General features: G+C 45.8%; 1 protein-coding gene across 4 annotated transcripts in view; it reads left to right on the top strand.

Annotated features, from left to right (window-relative positions):
* The window catches only part of TOLLIP (toll interacting protein), a 695,464-nt gene that overhangs the window by 422,356 nt on the left and 253,111 nt on the right, over positions 1-19,997 (top strand). For all 4 annotated transcript variants that reach the window (XM_069623970.1, XM_069623969.1, XM_069623971.1 and 1 more), the window contains exon 4: positions 16,515-16,667. In XM_069623970.1, the coding sequence (XP_069480071.1) occupies positions 16,515-16,667 (153 nt within the window). The remainder of the gene's footprint in view (positions 1-16,514; positions 16,668-19,997) is intronic.

Raw genomic sequence — 19,997 nt, 5'->3', positions numbered from 1 at the left:
GCTCTGAATTATGAAGAATTATTCATATTTATTGCAGCTGGCGTTACTGCCGTTCAGGGAATTAATTGTCACTCGTATCTGGTTGCCTTGGTAGCGGGTCCTGTCCCTCACGTTTGCCCTTGTCCAGCCTGAATTCAACTCGGCTCTTGCTGAGGGGCTTGTGGCCTGTTGTAATTTTCCTAAACTATTATGCGGTTCCTACAGTGTCCATGCTATTCTATATTATCCCTATGTTAGTCACATTTGGCTCTGTCGGGTCCCATAGGCGCTCCTAGAGTTCCATAAGGTTATTTGCATATGAGCATCTGCAAGCTGTACTCAGGATCTTTTGCTTCTTGCGGTTTCTGTGTTACAGCGTTCAGCTAATGATAAAAATAATAAAAGCAATGACAGTATGTATATGTATCTGTCTTCTATCTACAGAACTGTACGCTCGTGTTCTTCATGTATTCGAGTGTGTGTTTGTGCCCTGATGTGTGGATGGCACATGTGCTTCATGTCTAACACTGCTAAGTCGTGGTGTCTCTAACGTTAGTAATGTGGCTTCTTGATGCTTTAATCAATACGGTCAATTGAGGTCTCTTTGGTTGAAGCATGGGGCTCCTCATCCACTCTGGGGTAGACTTGTACCGCATCTGGCCTGTAGGACTTGCTGATAGGGTACCTTTTGACATACTTATCGATCATTGGAGCACTAGGAATTGGTCCGAAATAGTATGGGTGTTCATGGTATCTCCTGACCTCCTTCCTTGTCATGTACCTTTATAGGAGGGGGCGGATTCCCCCATCCCTTGTCAATCCCCCCTCTGGTCAACTTGTCGACCACATCCTTATATGACCGTCCTTTTGCTCTGGGCTGCCATATCTTCATTAATCCTCCAAGGTGTTTATAATAGTTAGTGTGGTCATCGAATGACCAGTGCATGTAACAGCATACTCCTTCAGGGTTGCACCAACCCACATTCCTAAATAGAACTTTGGATCATGTGGATTGTCCAGCTTTATGGTCCCTGCTGGAAATAGTTCACACTGCACAATCTTCGTTCTCAGCTTGTCTTGTTCTGCAACACTCTCATGTTTTCTTCCTCCTATGTTCACATCTATCAGGATCTGCATTCCAATAGCCTCTTCTACTGTTTTCTTTCACCTTGCCATGCAGATCTTGATCCCACACACTGATGCTGCTCCCAGCACGAGTGCTCCTGCTATCACATTCAGTCCGTCGGAGAGCCATGAGGGCATCCATGACCAAATGTACTCTATCCAGCTCTTGTCCTTCCCTGTTCCTCGTGCTTCATCCTCCATTTTTGCATGCATCTGTGCCAACTGTTCTACTGCATCTGAAAGATTTCTGTTATCTTTCTTGTTAGCTGGTATAATTGTGCAATAGGAACTCCTCCTTCCATAGCTGTGAGGAGATCCAGAACGTATCTATTCTGGAGCGCCCCCAACCTTATTGCTCTGAGCGTTTCTTTTATGGCATTGAAACCATTCACTGAAGTTAATTGTTACCATCAGCTCCCAATGAGTGATCTGTAACCATTTGCCATTTTTGTACGCCTGTATTCCTGCTATTATTTATGCAAGACACATTTGTGTTCTGCTGCCTCTGAAAAATAATTTCCCCCTGTTTTCACTCTGCTCAATCCGTCCTGCTTCTCTGCCTTCTCTATCTAGGCTGTTGGTTCCACCTTGAACGATCTCTTCCTTCTCCTGTTGTTGTTCATCTCTGGGAAGTCATCAAGCTTCACATCCCTCTTGGGCACAACCAACAAAGGCATGTTGATGTGTACCAACGAGCATACACCTCCCCACTCAGGTGGCAGCTTCTCATATGCCTTTCATCCACACGCCCAGTAGTTATCCATCAGTACTGCCGTTCTTGCTCACATTGCTGCAAGTTGTTCAATTGTTTTGCATCCTACGTTCTCGCCAACTTCGACATCCATTGTTTTGATAGCACAAGGCTGGCATCCTTAGGGGAATTATTGGCATCGGTCCAGCTTCATTCTCTAACCATTTCAGCAACTTTGCGCTTGCATCGCATTCCATAAGGCATTTGTCATTTTCTTCCTGCACCTTGTTCACTGACGACTGAGCGAGTGTCAGTGACATGCTTCCCACCACTCCATCTTGCCATCCATCGTTGGTGTACACTCGTCCATACACCAATATCTGTGGCCTTTCCCAGCATCCAGGATCTTCTCCCATCTCCTTCACTCCTGTCCAGGGACATGGCAATTCCGTCAGTGTGATAGTCTTTGTTTCTCCTTTCTCTCTCCTTTCTCAGGTCCTTCAGTTATGTTCTGTAACCCTTTGTCTAGCAGCCAGTAATTGTTCATGTCTATTGTCTTCATGTAGTTATCCTCATCTGGGAAAGTCCCCTTTTGATCCCACAGATGGATGCTGCTCCATGCACGAGAGCTCCTGATCTCACCTTCAATCCATCTGACAGCCATGATGGCATCCATGACCATATATACGCCAGCCAACTCTTGTCCTTTCTAGTTCCTCGTGCTTCATCTTCCATTTTGGCATGCATCTGTGCCAGCTGTGCTACTGCATCTGATACGAGTTCCGTTATCTTCGTCATTGGCTGGTATAAATGTGCAACAGGAACACCCTATTTTTGCACAAACATATCTATTCTGGAGTGCCACACACTGCTCTGAGCTCTTCCTTTAAATCGTTTAATCATTTTTAATCGTTACCATCAGCTCCCAACGAGTAATCTGTAACCACTTGGCATTTGTGTACGTCTGTATGCCTGGTATTATTGATGCAAAGAATATCTCTGTTCTGCTAAACAGCCTGTGCTCTGCTGGGATCTCATCCAAAGGCATTTCTGATGCCTCTGAGAAGTAATTCTCCCCTCTTTTCACTCTGCTCAGTCCTTCCTATTCCTCCACCTTCTCTGCCTTAGCCATTGGTGTCACCCCAACTGACCTCTTCCTTCTCTTATTGTTATTCATTTTTGGGAATTCATTGAGATTTACATCCTTCTTTACGACCAACGAAGGCATGTTGATGTGTACCAATGAGAAAACTCCTCCCCATTCGGGTGGCAGCTTCTCATACACCTTCGATCCACAAGCCTAGTAGTGATCTATCAGCAGTGCTGTTCCCGCTCTCATTGCTGCAAGTTGTTCAATTGTTTTGCATCCAACATTCTCGACAACTTCAACATCGCCATTGTTCTGATAGCACAGGGCATCGGTCTAGCGTCATTTTCTACCCATGTCAGTAACTTTGCACTCATGTCCCACTCCTTCAGGCACTTGTCATTTTCTTCCTGCACCTTGTTCACTGATTGGGCTAGTGTCAGTGCCTTGCTCCCCACCACACCATCCTGCCATCCATCGTTAGTTTACACTTGTCCATACACTGGTATATGTAGCCTTTCCAGCACCCAGGCTCTCCTCCTATTTCCTTCACTCTTGTCCAGGCACATGGCAATTCCTTCAATGTTATAGTCTTCATTTCTCCCTTCTCAGGTCCATCAGTTATATACTGTATGGCTTCATCTAGCTGCCAATAATTGTTCATCATTTCTAATGTCTTTATGTAATTGTCTTTGTATGGGAATGTTCCTTTGGGCATACATCTCAATGTTGCTGTCTTTCCTTGGAATCTTCCTCGTGTTTGCACCATCACGAGATTCATCAGGCACTGTGCTCTTGCTGCTGGTATTTCAGTTGTTATAAATATTCTAGAAGCACTCATGGCGTAGGGGATTAAAGATAAGACCTAACAGCTCTCCCCAGTAGTTTCCTTACCTACTTTGGTCATGTGTTTATGCTACATGTTAGATACTCATGATGTGTCAGTGAGATACATGTTCTTTATTGTTTCTTTCATATCCACTTACGCTGCTTGATCCTTGCAGCCTGGTGATAAAGTTGCTCGCCTGAAAATCACAAAAGAAGGCGTTACTGTGTTAGTATTTGGCAGTACACTCAAGCCCTGCGAACCAAATAATCACTAATGTCAAAGGCAAAAACCTCCTCCCAGACCTTTATTACTGAGGGGTCTCTCAAGGTAGCCAACACTGGGAATTCACTGTGTTCAATTTGTACCTATGGTTAGGCGAAATGCTCTACAAAAACAAGATAATATACTGCAGGGGATTGTGCCCTGAATCATCTTGGTCTTCTTATATAGTGCACAAACTGGTTAGAAAAACGTTTGGGGTGATGGATGGGAGGTAGCATCTGGACAATAACCTATACCATCCCCACAACATTTGCGTCAACCTGTGTGTGAGAAAAGGAAATGTGAGAAAAGGAAAAATAACAACCATATAGTGTTTCATCAATCTGAAAAAGTGTTCCAGTGGCCACTTCTGCTGCTTGGGATCGGCTGACCATGGGGTGACCTTGTCTCCATAACTCGGTAAGGTCCGCACACACTTGTAGTTCGAGGTCCTGAACGTTGGCCCTGTCGGTCACTGATAATCTATTGCCAGGTGAGGCCACTTCTTTGTAGGGCTTGACGTCTTGAAGGTGATTCCAGGTGGGCTTCTCTACTAATTTAACAGCTCTGTCTGCTACGGCCTCAACCACATTGAGGGCCTGTTAATCTTGGCACATTCCAGCGCTGCACGAAGTTCCACAGGAGAACAATGTCTCCCACTTTTACAGTTCATTATCTTGTGGTGTTGTCGCTGTCTACGTCTTCGCTGTCTTCTTAATCCCCCCTGGATCCACTGTATCTAGCGAGAGATAAAAGAAGCACTAGAAACCAGAGAAGTAATGTATTCATACATTTATTGTCCTAACACATCTGCACTGTTCTCACATTCTTTCAATGCTTGTGCGGAAGGAGCCAGGGGAAGATGCATGCGACGATTTGTCACCACCTCAGGGGTTTTAAATGGTGGTTGGACCCTGGCTTATTGCACACTTCAAACAAGGTCAAGTTTTGGCTATGCACTCTTTTAGGAGTCCATTCAGGCGTTCACACATTCCATTTGCTTGCGGGTTGTACGCACAGGCGAATCTATGCTTAATGCCTAACAGGGTTGTGATGTGTTGGAACGGCTCATTGGCGAAGTGAGGCCATTGTCAGGCTGCAGGATCTCACACACACATGCCATCTTGAGAAAACTTCCCTGACCAGAAACTTAGCTGCTCTAAGGGCGTTGACATGTGAACAGGGCCCTGCCCCTATCCACCTGGAGAATGGGCAGACAACCACTATCATGTAGTGGTGTCCTGGCCAAATTTGGATTATGTCCACGTAATCCAGGTGGAGGTGCAGAAATGGGACTACAGGTTTTGGTATGGCTCCTCTCTCAACTCTCAAAGTATGCCCTGCTCTAAACTGTTGACAGGTCAAGCAATTGCTAATAAAATCAGCGACATGTTTGTTCAAGTTTGGGCAAAACCATGTTTCTCCAATGCGTGTAGCGATGACCTCCTTTCCTGTGTGTGTTGGATAGTGCAATTGTGTCAATGCTGTCTTTAGCAACGCCAGTGGCATGGCCACATTCCCTGTGTTCTGCTGCCATAAGGCATCTGTCGGAGACCTGGAGCATCCTCTCTTTATCATAGCTCTTTCCTCTCTTTGGGCGCAGCTCCATAATCTGTTTCTGGTAGTACATTGTACCCTTCTCTTATCACCATGTTCTTTACTCCTCCTTGAGCCTTTAGTCTCTCCTTCAGTTCCCACAATTGCCCAAAATATGCTGCGCACTTTGCCTCATAACTTGCTGCTTCATTTCCTCTTGAGGTAGGGTCTTCTCCTTTTGTGTGGGCCTGGCACTTCACTAGTGCTACCTGTTTTGGATATGCAATCACCTCTATCAATTTGTCCAGTAATAGCACCTCCTGCAATGGGGTCCCATCTGCTCTCCTAAACCCTCTCCTGAGCCATCGCGCCAGCCCTGAGTGTGCTATTGATGTCACGTAGGCGGAGTCAGAATAAATGGTCACATACTTCTCTATGCTGTTCTCTAGTGGCAGTATAAGAGCCACTAGTTCTGCTGCTTGTGCTGAGTAATGGGATGGTAGTAGCCCACTCACAACCACCTCACTTGTCCCGTCCTCCTTCAGTCTTACCACTGCAGTCCCAGTACGTCTGATCCTATCCGTTTGATCAATTGTTAGCGAACCGTCAATGTACAGCACGTCTCACCATTCAAGCGCGTCTTCCTCCACTTTGCGTGTCTCACTGAACATCTCTGTTCTTTGTGCGATCATGTGTATAGTCTCCTGCCTTGAGGACATCTGCCAAAAATATTGCTGGATTTACAGTCTTGCACCTTACTATCTTCAGCCCTATGTTTGATATCACCTCATACCCTGATGCTGTCTGCATGGTTAATGTGCTCTTCGGCTTATGCAGTATCGCAAAGAGGGCGTGCTCCATGTACAATGTGGTGGTGCACACCATTGTCACTGCTGATGAGTTTTCCACTGCGAAGGCTGCAGCTGCCAATAAATGTTTGCACGGATAATGTCCCATCACCATTGGGTCGAGTTATCCTCTGTAGTAAGCAATTGGTCTATGGCCCATGCTTGTCTTTTGTGTCAGGACCACCTTCATCACTACTCCATCAGTTTGCGAAAACAAGAAAAACTCCTTAAAGTCGGGTGTACCTAAAACTGGAGTAGTACTTACAGCTTCCTTCAGTTCTTCAAAAGCCTCAGTCATCTCTGTGGTCCATGTCAATGTCTTTCTTCCCCTTTGTGCCTCTTTCAGAGCGCTGAGTAGTGGCATGGCGTATGTGCAGTAGTCAAAGACCCATGCTCTAAAGTAATTGCACAACCCCAAAAACTGCTGCATTTCCCTTACTGTCGTGGGCTGGGTGTTTTACGTATTGTCTCTGCTCTTTTTGGTGCAATGTGTTGGCCGTCCTTAGATATCATCTGTCCAATGTATAGCACCTTGTTCTGGCAGTACTGTAGTGTGGCCTTGTCCACCTTGTGCCCTTTGTCAGCGAACACTGTCAGCAAATGTCCTTTCTGCACTCGTCTTCTGTCCCACTACAAATCAAAATGTCCACATACTGTGAAACTGTGCTTTCTGTCTGTATGTTGCATAGGTCCATCGGTATCACTCTGTTAAAGGTAGATGGTGACTTGCAGTACCCTTGTGGTAAACAAGTATGTTTCCACTTCTGGTTTCGGTAAATAAAGCTTGTTAAATATTGTGAGTCTGGGTGTAGTGGCACTGAAAAGAATGCATTCTTTAAATCGATGATCGTGAAACAGATGGCTTCCACTGGAATGCCGCACAGAATTGTCGCTGGGTTTGCTGCTAGAGGATACTCTGCTTCTACAATATGGTTAAGAGGTCTTAAATCCTGAATAAAACACCATGCCCCCTGTTAGCCTTGCGCACAGGGTACACTGCTGTGTTGCATGGAGATTCTGATGGTACCAGAATGCCTCTCCCAATCACTGCCATGATTGTTTCATAAATGCCTTCATCTACTTCCTTGGTAGGGGGTATTGCTTTACCCTTGCCAAAATCACTCCTGGTTTTAGTTTAATCTTCACTCCCCCCTATGCTCTCTATGCAGCCCACGTCATAAGGACTTGTGGTCCATAAACTGTTGGGCACTTTGGCCATGTCCTCCTCCCAAAATGAGGGTGGTGCGTCCAGCACCAAAGCCACTCTCTCACCGCCCTGTAATGTGTCTGTAACCAATATGGTATACTCATTTCGAACACCATTTCCTATTCATGTCTCCCTTCTCCAAATAGTTCATCATCTGTCACTGTGGTCACCCTGCACAACTCTAAAACTGCCATTATTGCTCTCAATGCCCTCCCATTGTTATCTACTCCATGCACTGCAATCCTGTCCTCCCTTGCCAACAACGCCTCTATCTCCACACTATCGTTCCTTGTGGCTCGTCCAATGGTGTCTCTGACCTGAATAGGTATGCGCTTGAACTCTCCACACTTTCCCTGCAATGCCTGGCATCCATACAATGGCAATGTCCGTCCCATATTGAAACATCTCTTGGTCCACTGGCAGCCGCCAGGCCCCCTCTGTACTCTGCGTCCACAATATGCTTGGACAATCTGCTTTACATTTAGCATATGTATGCCTGGTGTTGAGCACACTATGCCTTTGTCTGTGAATGAAATAGTCAAGTTTAGTCTGCTCATGATGTCTCATCCCAATATGTTTACAGGTGTCTGTTGAGAGTAAAGTAAAGGTAATGATAAGTCGTGATCTCCTATAGATAGTGAGATATTATCAGTAAAAGATGCCACTCCTCGAACCCCAGAGAATCCTTGAGTGTTCATGGCAATGCCTGACGACTTAAATGTTCCCTTCCTAATACATGATCTAGTCGCCCCAGTATCAACAAGAAAGGAAAACGTTTTGTCACCTATCATCACCCCTATGCGAGTTTCCCCCGCAGGGTTGGGTGTGATCGCCAGGATAGGGCACATCAAGTTAGTCTGTGGGCAGTCCTATTGGGGGTACATGGATAACCCATTCCCTGGAAAGGGGTTGGTCTCCACCCTTGTAACTCCGCCCAATAGTCGGACGGGTACTGTTGCTACTGTGTCCACATGTGCCAGTGCGCTGTCATCTTGTATCTTTGCTAGTTGTTGTGTAGTCCCCCTAATCTGTGGTGCTTGTAAATACTGTGGTATTGGTGCTGATATCTGTGGTGCCTGCATCTGCACTTGTGGCTGTGGTTGGGCTTGTGGTTATGCTTGAGCATCTGTTGATATGTGCCTTGCATCTGCCCTTGTGGCTGTTGATCCTGTACATAATCATCTTGGTCTCCTTGATATTGCTGCTGGCCCTGCTCTCCCCAATTATGTTGTGTTCCTCTAAATCAGCATGCCCGTGAAATTTGTTCTAGCTGGCCGTAAGTCCAGCACTGTGGTGGCTCTCTCCCTTGTCCTGAAAAAAACCCTGAAAAGTCCCCTTGGTTCTGCTGCATCTGCTGTCCACATCCCCAAAATCCTCCTGAACCCCCCCTTGATTATGATGCATCTGTGGTCCGAAGCCACACCCCCTTTGTAATACTCCCCTTCCTCAAAATCCCTGCTATTGGCTGCCGCTTCCCCATGTACCCTCCTCCCATGGGCGGTGCAAACTGTGGGAGTTGTTCGTGCTGCTGCTGTGTCTGTGGGGTGGGGATGGTTATAACCGCCCCTTTCATCACATACTTTCATAGTTTTTGCTGCACTTGTTTGGCCTCATCTGCCTTCCTATCTTCGGCTTTTTGCTTAACCTTCTCCTGCCACAATCTACAATGATGCACTATTGTGAGCTGTATTTCTTGCCATCCCTTCGCTTCCAACCCCACCAGTTTCTTCAAACTCTTCTGTACTGGCTCTGGTAGTCCCTGCACTAAAATCTGATAAAATATTGCTATTGTATTGTCCCACGGTTCTCGAGTTTAGAGGTGCCAAAGCTCTTGGATCTCATGAGCGTACTGCACAGGATCTTCATCGTCCCTCATTTTACATAACGTAGTCGCCCGGATGTCTGACGTATCTGAGTATTGTGTTCGTAATGCTTGTTATACTGCAGCCCTGCAGTTTACAAATGGCGCCCCATCGTGCGCTGTGTTCTGTGCCGTCAACCCTGGGAACCCTGCCGTTGTCCATTCATCATCAGCTGCATCTCCTAATATCGATACTAATAGACCCGTTAAGTCACCCACTGGTAGTCTGTGGCCAGCTGTCATCTTCTCCATCATAAATCCATTAACCCGCTCCCGCGCTCACTGATGGTAACCTACACTTAACATTCTCCTTGTCTGTGTGCTTACATGGCACGTACTGAGGTCTCACCCTTCCTCTCTCCAATAAGGGCATCAGCGTATATGCTGTCACCTCCTCAGGTGTCCTTCGGTACAGTCTTATTTGCCTAGGCCCTCTCTCATCCTCAATGTCTGTGCATATATCTACTGGTTCCAATGTGGGTACTCTCCTGTTATCGTCATAAGCTCTGGACAATCGTCCTCTTGGGCAAGCTATGGCTGTCCCCCCACCCCCCATCTACGTCCCGGGAGATCCTTAATCTATCAACATGTGTTGTGTGTGTTGCGAAGGTAGGTTGTTCGCCTGCTGTGCCTGCTTGTCTGAATCTGTCCGTCCTTCTCCTTGTCTGTGGGTCCTACATTCCCATGACGCCCACTTGTCTGTCCCTGTGGACTCTGACCGGTGTTGCTCCCCCCTTTCGTCCCCACTGTGTTTGTCTTCATTGTCAGATCCTGTGTCCATGTTTCTACAAAAATCATCGGCAAAACTCATTCTCCTCGATGTCAAGTCTTTTTTAGGTTTCATGCTAAGATCAATGTCTAATATATCACATTTTCTACCTCCTGCCCAGACCCCTAGGCTTACTCCACTTCCCTCTGTCGCGCTCCTACCTCGTCAGTTTGTGCTGTCTGGTTCTGTCTGTCTGGCCTCTTCCTGATTATTCCTGTCCCTATCCACTGCTGCCTGGGTCTTCATTGCCCTTATTGCTCGCTCGTCGTTCTCCCTGCACGCTCATTCTGTTGCCAATGTGGCCAACTGTGACTTCCTCTGCTGTCTCTCTGCTAACTTGCGTTTTTCTTCTCTCTCTTTCTCTCTCTTTCTCTCTCTCTCTTTCTCTCTCTTTCTCTCCCTTTCTCTCCCTTTCTCTCTCTTTCTCTTTCTCTTTCTCTCCAGTTCTCTCTCCCTTTTCTCCCTGATCTCCCTTTTCTGCTCTCTTCCTCCTCGTCTTCCCGCTCCAGTTTCTTCTCTCTTCTTCTATCTGTCCTCCTTGAAGATTTAAGAGCACCTGCGCTGCTATCCATTTGTTCGTGCTTATGGCCTCAAGCACCTCCTTTGCGCGCTGCTGCGTCTCACTGCTCGCCCCAGTAGCAATAGCTGGCCGTCCTGCACCTTTCTGTTTATCCTTTTTAGTGTAACACATAATGTTGCAAGCCAGGATACAAGATGAAGATGGGAACAGCATGATTCAGGGTCACCCTGAGAACAAGATGCAAAGGAAGTCCAGCATGAGAGTTGAAAAAGGGTGACACACCGTGAATCAGTGAAGTCCATCAAAGTTAAATCCAGCATTGCCCACAAGACGACGATGGTGAAACCAGAATTATCAGGACAGACTCCTGCAGAAGTAGGCTGGGGGGGAGAAGCAGGGTAGAAGAATCAAGCGAAACAGGCAACACCTGTGTGCGAGAAAGGGGGGGGTCACAAGGTAACATCACTGGGGACCAAAGGGGGTGGGAATGGCCTGTGGGGACAAAGGGTGTAAACACATGTTGGTGCATGCTTACCTGCTGTCTGAGCATGGGGTCGGGCCCTGGGTCCTCATTGTCCGAACAGGTCCAAACAGGAATTTCTCTTTACTTCGTCAGCCTTTTGCTTCGTACACCTGGGCGAGAGACACCCTTGAGTTAAGAGCAGGAAGAAAGAGACAGGGCTAAGAAGGTTTGTGGTGCTTAGGCCAGGTGACCTATATCCAATTGCACCTGCTCTCCAGCTGCAATGGAAATGAGGCTGGAGGGCTCCTTAAGTAGGGAATATAGTGACAAGCAGGAAGGCACCAGGTGGGCGGGGCTTGCTAAGTGGTGAAAAAGAGCGGCAACCAGGAAGGCACCAGGTGGGCAGGGCTTAGGCCAGGTGACCTAGATCCACTTTCACCTGCTCCCCTCCAGCTCCTCAAACGCATGCCACTGCCTCTCAAGCTGGATACACCATGTCTCTGGGAACTTAAGGTAATGCCGATGATCTGAGCATCTCAAGGCCTGCCTTGAATATAGGATTGAGCCCCTTCCTGTGCCAAGAGACCTCCACTTAATAGTTGTTGAAGATCTTGACCTCTGTTCTGTCCACTTGGAGGGTGCCCACAGCTCTGTATGCCTTTAGAATGGCCATTTTATGCTGTAAGTTCACTAGGCGCATGGTGATTTCTCATGGACGTTCGCCTGATGCGGGTTTGGGGATTGGAGCTCGATTGAAGACGCATTCAATCACCATGGACGTGGGCCTGGCAACTTCAGCTTATCCCAGAGAAGTTCATATGTAAAGGACTCGAAATCCGAGCCCTCTGTGTTTTCGGGCAGGCAGACCAGGCGCAGGTTATCGCGTCAGGGCCTATTCTCTTTGTCCTCCACTCTTGCTCCGAGGCGTTGCACCTCTTATCAGCCCGTTGGGGCCATGGATGTAGTGTTATCCTCCAGCGAGCTGACCCGTTGATCGTTTTTCATCGTCTGGTCAGTTTGAGCGTTCAGTCTCGTTTGTGCATCCTGGATATCCCGCTTGATTTCCTGGAATGTTTTGTTAGTCTCCTGCGTCATCTGTCCGATACTTCTCATCTCCTGTAGGATTGCCTGGAGCTGACCCTGTATCTGTGTCTCCATTGTGGGTGGTTTTCGCACAAATGGCCGCAGGGTAGTGACTCCATTCTCCCCCTCTGGGATCAGCTGCTCTGTGGGGCAGATGCAGGTTGTAGCATGCTCCACCAGATCCGCAGAAAACCACTGGACTGGGGCGACACCATGGGCCAAGGCCGACTGCCTGGTGGGGGGAGGGGTGGGCAGGCATCTCTGGACGTTGGACTATGGTGATATAGAGTCCCGGGGCAGTGCTACCGGCAGCGCTGGGTGCCCTCCGAGCCTCACGCCGCCACCCTAGTGTTGCTGGGCCCCTCGTTGGTCCTGACGTTTTGGGAGGTAATCTGTGGTAGGTGGGCTCGGAGAGCAGCGTGGCCGGTCCTCTGGGGTGGGTGTTGATGCACAAAATTCCCCTGTAGGTTGTAACAGCAAGGTGGTATTGTCAGGTTTTCACATTTTGCACCTCACATTGACAAGGTTCTTAGGAGAATAGGGTATGTCAAATACTATTCCAGGAAAGTTAGAAAGGGAGGGTGGTTGAAATATTAAATAAATTCTGTTTAGAGAGTAGAACATTTCCTTTTTTAGTTTGTTTTATTTTCCCTTAACTAACTTTCAGTTAGAAAGATGAAATGCCCCAAGCCAAGATGGTGGAACACTTTCACAGCAGTGATTGGTTTAGTTTACAGCAGGCAGCATTGTGAACAATTCTCAACTGCCTTTCATTAAAGTATTCACTAGAGTAGGTCATGTTTTTCTGGAGCTCTGGGTAAAATTAATAATAGTTATTTAAAAGAAAAAGAGCATTAGTTTTTAGTTCTAGTTCATACTAGTAGATTTTATTCAAGAAGCAAGTTTGCAGAAAATCTACTGAAGATTTCCAGGAGATCTGAATGTTGAACAGCTGAGCAGAACTGCATAGTTCCTATGACTGAGATAAGGGGTGTTTCACATTTTTTGAATGAACTCAAAGACTTTAATCTTTCCTTCTAAGACTTATGAAGAATCTGTTGTGGATTGATATTTTTTTTTTAAATGAACTAGAAATTCGTATTTGTTTGAAGATAACAAGAATTTCATTTTTTTTTAAAAAGAAAGTAAAATTCATGAAAATGTTGCCGCAAGTTTTCTATGTAAAAAGTTCTTAACCTTTATTAATGTGGTGTGCGGATCGTAACCGCCGTTGTACTAATGTAAAATAACTAATCGTAACATAAGAACAAACATTGTATTTTTGGGTTCGTATCGTCGTTGCCATAGTGCTTGGATCTACGCGTGAGCGCGGATTAAAGGAAAGGACCTTTGTATGTCGCGAGTGCATCGCGGCCATTTTGTGGATGTCTTCAGTTTTCCTTCATTTCCTTGCGTTGCGCGTCGTATTATTAAACGAGCGTTACGAATAATTGTCAGTTGCATTTTATTTTTTATGCGACTGTGTATAATACCTTTTTGTCAGCTGATCGAGTGAGTTTCAATTTTTATAATTATCGAAGACATTATTTGAGCAACACGCATTATATATATAATTTTGGAAAAGCTTCATATCTCCTAAAGAATTCAATAAGACTTCAGATAAAAAGAAAATAGCAGGTAACATTACAAGGAAGAATTTAGTTTTACAAATCACACACCAGAATTAATTAGTTTATACTAATAACAATGTTGCTTGGGCATTATTTTAAGGATTTAAGAAAAGCTGAGTGAATATAGTCAAGTTGAAGACATTATAATCCAATTACCAACTGTCACCAATATGAATATACTTGAAGCCTAATGGCAAAACAAGCTTGGGCAACAGGTAATTAGAGTAAGGCTTGTCAAAGAGTATAGTTTAGACATTATATTGAAAGTTGTATTTTTCCTTTTAGGAACCCTTCTGTGTTGAAACACTCCAGTGAAGACAGTCTGAAGTACCTGCAGTGGGAGTTCTTGTCTTTTGTTGTTTTCTCCATTCCCCTTTCCCCTTGGGTTTGCCTGGCCAATAGTTTTAAAGAAGCAGGATTGTTGAGCAGGCAGGCTTAGAGGGCTAGGTGGGCCAGCTTCACACCTGCAGGATCCCACTACTTCAGTATTCTGACAGGTATGTGTGCGCTCTGTTCCAGCGAGCATGGGGCTCAGCCCCCTAGTTGTTTGGTAGCGCTGCCCTGGGGGGGGTACTGGATGGAGGGCTCACCCCCCATTTGCAGGGGACACAAGAATGTTTGATAAATGAGTAGGCCTGCAAGTTCTGCCCCCGCCGCTAATCAGGGTGGAGGCAGCAGTACTGGGATCAGTGGTTCTCCCCTGCCCTTTATGCTTGGAGTGATAGTTCAGGTGTCTTGGCGGTGCGCAATGACAGTTGCTGGTGGGATATATTTCCCCCCACGCGGAGAGTGGCTTACCGGCTGGATGATGATCTCTCCCCAAGTGTTGGCCCAGCTACTGGGGGCATGGCAGAGCAGGCCCGCGTGTCCCTGTGCACCAGTCATCTTCATGAGCCCGCCGGGGTCGCTGTCACTCCCAGCTAGCCCGCCAGTGATCCGCAATGTGAGGCCGCCTGGGGATCCAGTTGAATGGTGTTAGATCCTCCCACAGTCTCCCTTCCGTTGTGGGTGAGGGGCTGCTCCCAGAGTGTCGGCCCAATGGGAGAATGCTGGACAATGGAGGAAAGCGCTCTCACATGCACCTTGTTAGCCCGGCGGACCCACAGGGCGCCAGGCAGGGGCCGCTCTCATTCCTAGCTCACCCGCGTGGTGCCAGCACCAAGCAGCTGTCCAGGGGACCAAAAGTGTGGTGAGAGGGCCTCCCCTGATCTCTCCTGATATATGGCATTTATAACGCGCCTATACACAAGTGTTTCAAGGCGCGACGAGGCAAGGGAGGGGAACAAAAGGGAGGACGGACAGTGATCCTACTAGGCCAGGTGTCATTCAGATTGCGCAAGTGTGTGGGAAGGGGGCAGGGACAGAGCAGTGGGTGGTGTGGTCGCCGGTCAGTGCGCAGCGACTGGTGAGCTCGGCTGTGAGCAGCAATGGGCTGGATGGCGGGCAGCCGTTCCCCGCCGCATGGCCGATCGCATCTGTGGGCAATTTTGGAAAGATATGGGCTCCTGTCAAGTCCCATGGCCAACAGCTGATCCTCCACGCATTCCGCCAACCGTCACCCCTCTCGGCCGCTGCAGTTCAGGGATCTGGAGGTTGCATTGTGCGTGCTTTCAGCTTCAGGCAACGGAGCTTCACTAATCTGCTGCCATTTCGCTCTGTTTCTCTAGCACCCCCTCCCCCAAAACTCGCAAGTATTTGAATTGGAGAAGTGAACTATTTAGGGAATTACTTAGCTTTCACTTTTATGTCAAACAAATATTTTGACTGTTTGAAAATACACCTTCTACACTATCCTACAATGCTGACTGTTCCTCCTCCTTATCTGGATCATGGCTTGAAAACTCCTCCAGCATTTGCCCTGCTTGGAAATTTAACACACAGCTGCCTTCGTTGGAATGTCTTATACTGTTTATACATGAATAGTTTCAAAACGTATTCCTTGAAAATTACACTGGCCTCTCCATTCTCTGCAGTCTGCAACATTCACTTGCTTTGAGGCGCTGGTTCAACCAGTGTCTAAGAAAATGGCATAGGGAGTGGAACTTTCCAGGCAAGAGTTTCAGACTGTTTCCAATACTGAAATGCATTTTGTGTTGTAAAGGCAAAAGCATGCAGAGATTGCAGCCAGGTTGATTTACCTGCTTAAAAAAGGGGTGCAAGCAAATCAATGCCTTTTTTTTAATACATGTATGTGTTCCATACATAGCTCATTTACAAACACTTATAGCTTTGGTTTAGATATATGAAACTCTGTGAAATGTCTAAGTGTGTGTGTGCACTTATTAGTATCTTTACAGAATTTTAACTGCTTAGACCACGTATTGTTCTGCCACATGGTGCCATAATGTTCCCAAAAGTTACCAATTGGATGAGTTGCCAGTGTTACCAGAGACCCTGACCTAGAAACATACTTTTTCTTTGTCAGTCGCGATGAGTACTGTCATGGGTTCCTTGGCTCATGTATGCTATGTTAAGACTCTGATTTGAGGACGACGAGCCCGCTTGCTTTCATTTAGCATGAGTAAGTAGTGTATTTAGCGTATTGTTTTGCTTGAATGGATTTTGAAACAAGGGTTCATTAAATCCGATTTCTTTTTGTTTTTTTGTTTCCTTCCCAAATTTAGCGAGCCTTTTCAATGGATGACCGAATTGCATGGACACATATTACTATCCCAGAGTCGCTCAAGGAAGGCAAGGTAGAAGATGAATGGTACAGCTTGAGCGGGAGACAGGGTGATGACAAAGAAGGAATGATCAACCTTGTCATGTCCTACACGGTGAGTCTATGGATGGAAATCTTCACCCAGATTGTTGGGTAGTTTTTAGAATTGTTTAATATTTTTACTTTACAGTGCGAGTGCTGTAGACATCCACTTCCTGCATTTACACCGTGGTCTCTGTAGACTTGTGTCCACATCAGTTATTGAAGATGTATGTGTCTGATTTCCACTTTTTTCAAGTACAGGTCCCATTGAGACTGAGGATTTTCATTTCTGGTAGCGTTTTCGAACTGTGCCATTTAGTATCCCTTCCCTGCACCCGTGACCCTATCTTTGTTTATTGTATAATTCCAACATACATTTATTTTCTTACAAAAACTGCATAAACCAATAGATCCAATTTTAGTGAATGCTCCCAGAAAGCCTGAATTTCTAATAAGTGGACACAAAATATGGGCAATGCTTCTGTAAAATGGCAACTCTGACATCTCATAAGTGAAATGATGGAACCAACATTGGTTCATGAACTCTGTTCTTAGGAATCTAAAGGTAAGAGATAAAGGATATAACTAAAACAGGTGAATGATGCTGCTCTTGAGTACATGATTTCCTCTGCTCTATCCATTAAGCATCAGTGGTGCTTCTTTCATCAAAGCCTTCTGTCATTTTGTGACCAGTCTGGTTGGGATTTATCTTGGGAATGGACTTCTCTGGATTGAGAACTGGTGTCAAACATTACCTAGTAAGGAAATGACCTTGAGCAGTATCCCAGCGACAAATGAGGTCTTAATGTTCGGTCCCAGTGGTTATTGGTTTAATCAGGCATTGGTTTTGAATGGTGCTAGTGGTGTGCTCTTGAAACGGATCGATTTGTAAACCTCTTGTCATGTTGACCGGTAGTGGTGCTTCAGTTAAGATCTCATTCACCTTGAAGTAACGGACTCTCGTCGGGAAATGGGATACAAATCCTTTACGTTGCTGATAGTTCGGACTAACTTGTTGGGTTCTGGCCAGGTTAAGATTCACTGAGTCTGCTACTCCCAATGATTTCTCTGAAAAAAGATTGGATTTATTGTTTGAAACCTGCGTTGGATATGTCTGCCAGGACGCATGATCACATACATTGTTCTGTCTGTAAAGATTATCAGAATTCATGTTTATCAGCAAAGCCTGCCTGTTTGTGCAGTTTCATAAATCTTTGCTTCAGTACAAAGCAGATGTACAAAGGAGTGTGGGTGCCCCTCTTCTGAGAGCGATCGTGGGTCAAATACCTTGTTCTATAGTATTTCTTCCACTCAGGAGGGTCTACAAACACGTTTTAGCTCACTGCACCCTTCACAGAGGAGAAATAACGATTTGCATATCAGGCCCCAACCACAAGGGCAGTCCAGCCCCGAAATGCTAGGCAATTCTCCTCTGAACAAGCGTACCATCAGCAACTCCAGACACGTGTTTTGGCCTAGTCATGCCTCATCAGTGAGGTAAGCTCTGCCTCTCTAAGCACAGTGTGCAAGGGGTCAATGTCTGGATTACCCTGGGCTACTTGGGGTGAAACCCCATTTTTTACAAAGTTACTAAGGAGTGTGGGAGCCCCTCTACTGCAGTGCACTGAGCTAAAACATGGTTGTAGACCCTCCTGAGTGGGATAAATTCCATACAACAGGGTATTTGAGCCATGTTTGTTCTCACTAGAGGGGCTCCCACACTCCTTTTCAAAGCGTGTGTAGGCTTGCTCACACTAAGACTTCTGCATATTCTCGAACACCACATTTTTATCAAGTTCTCTTATAGACGTCTTATGTTTATATTTACAATTGTAGAAAACCACTGTAGAGCTTGCAGCATTCTGGACATATGTCTTCTTGATGCTGTATCTGAGTTCACAGAGTGCTCCTCTTGCGGCGCAGGGTGAGCTGTTGCTCCAATTATGTGGCAGTGGAGGGCATCTTTAGCTTGGTCTTTGAGTGTTTGGAACAAGTCCCTTATAAAGGCTTACTATTATTCCTTTATCTTTCTTATGAGAAGTGTGGTTGACATTTCAGATTGACCCCTAAGGAGCTCATCACACGAATCACTTGAATTGGGTATATAGAAATTTGCGTCTCGGAGCCAGCCGTAAGCTCTAGTAACCAAGGACTGGTGGTGTTGGTCGTGGCTCCAGCATCATCGGATACATGATGCATTTTCCTCTGTTACTCTTCATCCCCATGGGAAACTCTGCACACCTCACAAGGGGGAGAGAGAACACAATAACCGCTTTAGAGCCAATGAAGCCTGGGTACTGTCTGTCTGTGATTTGGGCACGTTTTTATGGCACTTCGATTAAGCAGGGGAGTTTAAACTTGGTGTCTGTTTTATTTAGTCCTGGGGTGCTCACAGCACACTCTGAGGTTATATGGTGTATTATACCGAGAATAGTATGAACAGCTCTCCATGCAGCTCCACAGTCAATCCACAAAAGTCATCCACCACAAACCATGCTGTGCAGAGATGCTCTCTTCTGTGTGATCCTTGTGTTCCTCTTTCTGGCAACAAAGATGGAGAAAAACGATTTGGAGGATAGGACGGAATATGCAGCTGTCAGAGGGGAAGCAGAGAAAAAAACATATTCAATTACATTCACCAAGAAGAAAATCTTTCAAACTGAACTTTCTCAAGCTAAAGTGCAGTGCTCTGCGAAGTACATAAAAAGGGGCATTTTTGAACTTTATCGAGATTTAATTTTCAAAGCCTGGTGTTTCAAACTAAAGACCCATGATTATTGAGAAATGATTGATTTCGTTTTTTCTTACCTTGCTGCCGAAATTATTCAAAACAGTTAATGAAAGGAAAGAGCAGCATAATGCTTGCCTCTGGTCCTGACCTAGAATGTTTCTGCTGTTTTGTTTTTTAAGGTTGTGAACTAATCCGAAGACAAAGTTGAAATTGTATTTGTTACATTCCAACCTGGCCACAGTGTAGGGTAGGACATTAGAAGATTTTCAGGGAAAATAAAAATACCATCGGCATCTTACCAAATACTTCCTGCATACTATTTGATTGTCCTGAACTTGAAAATGTTCAAACAGGTTTGACTGGAGCATCTTGATACAAATAGCCCTACACGTATACTTTGATTGTAATATCTGATTACAACCCCATCATGCTTTTGTTTGACTGGTGTTTTTCCTATTAAGTTATTTGATCCCCACAAATCCTTTATAGATTTATGTATGTCTTTAATGTCTCCTGTACAATGCTCTGACACCTGTGGGCCCTGGTCCATTGTCTATAAAGCTATGTCTAGATAAACCTATTTTGGCACAGATCCAACAGGGACATGACATTAAAACTACTAGTAGATTGAATTGTATGAAGTGCCCACAATGTAAACTAGTCTGGTCTGCA

The sequence above is a fragment of the Ambystoma mexicanum genome, chromosome 11 (assembly GCF_040938575.1).
Source record: "Ambystoma mexicanum isolate Mex_15411 chromosome 11, UKY_AmexF1_1, whole genome shotgun sequence".
In the NCBI taxonomy this organism is placed as follows: Eukaryota; Metazoa; Chordata; class Amphibia; order Caudata; family Ambystomatidae; genus Ambystoma; species Ambystoma mexicanum.
This window is presented reverse-complemented; position numbering and strand designations above follow the sequence as displayed.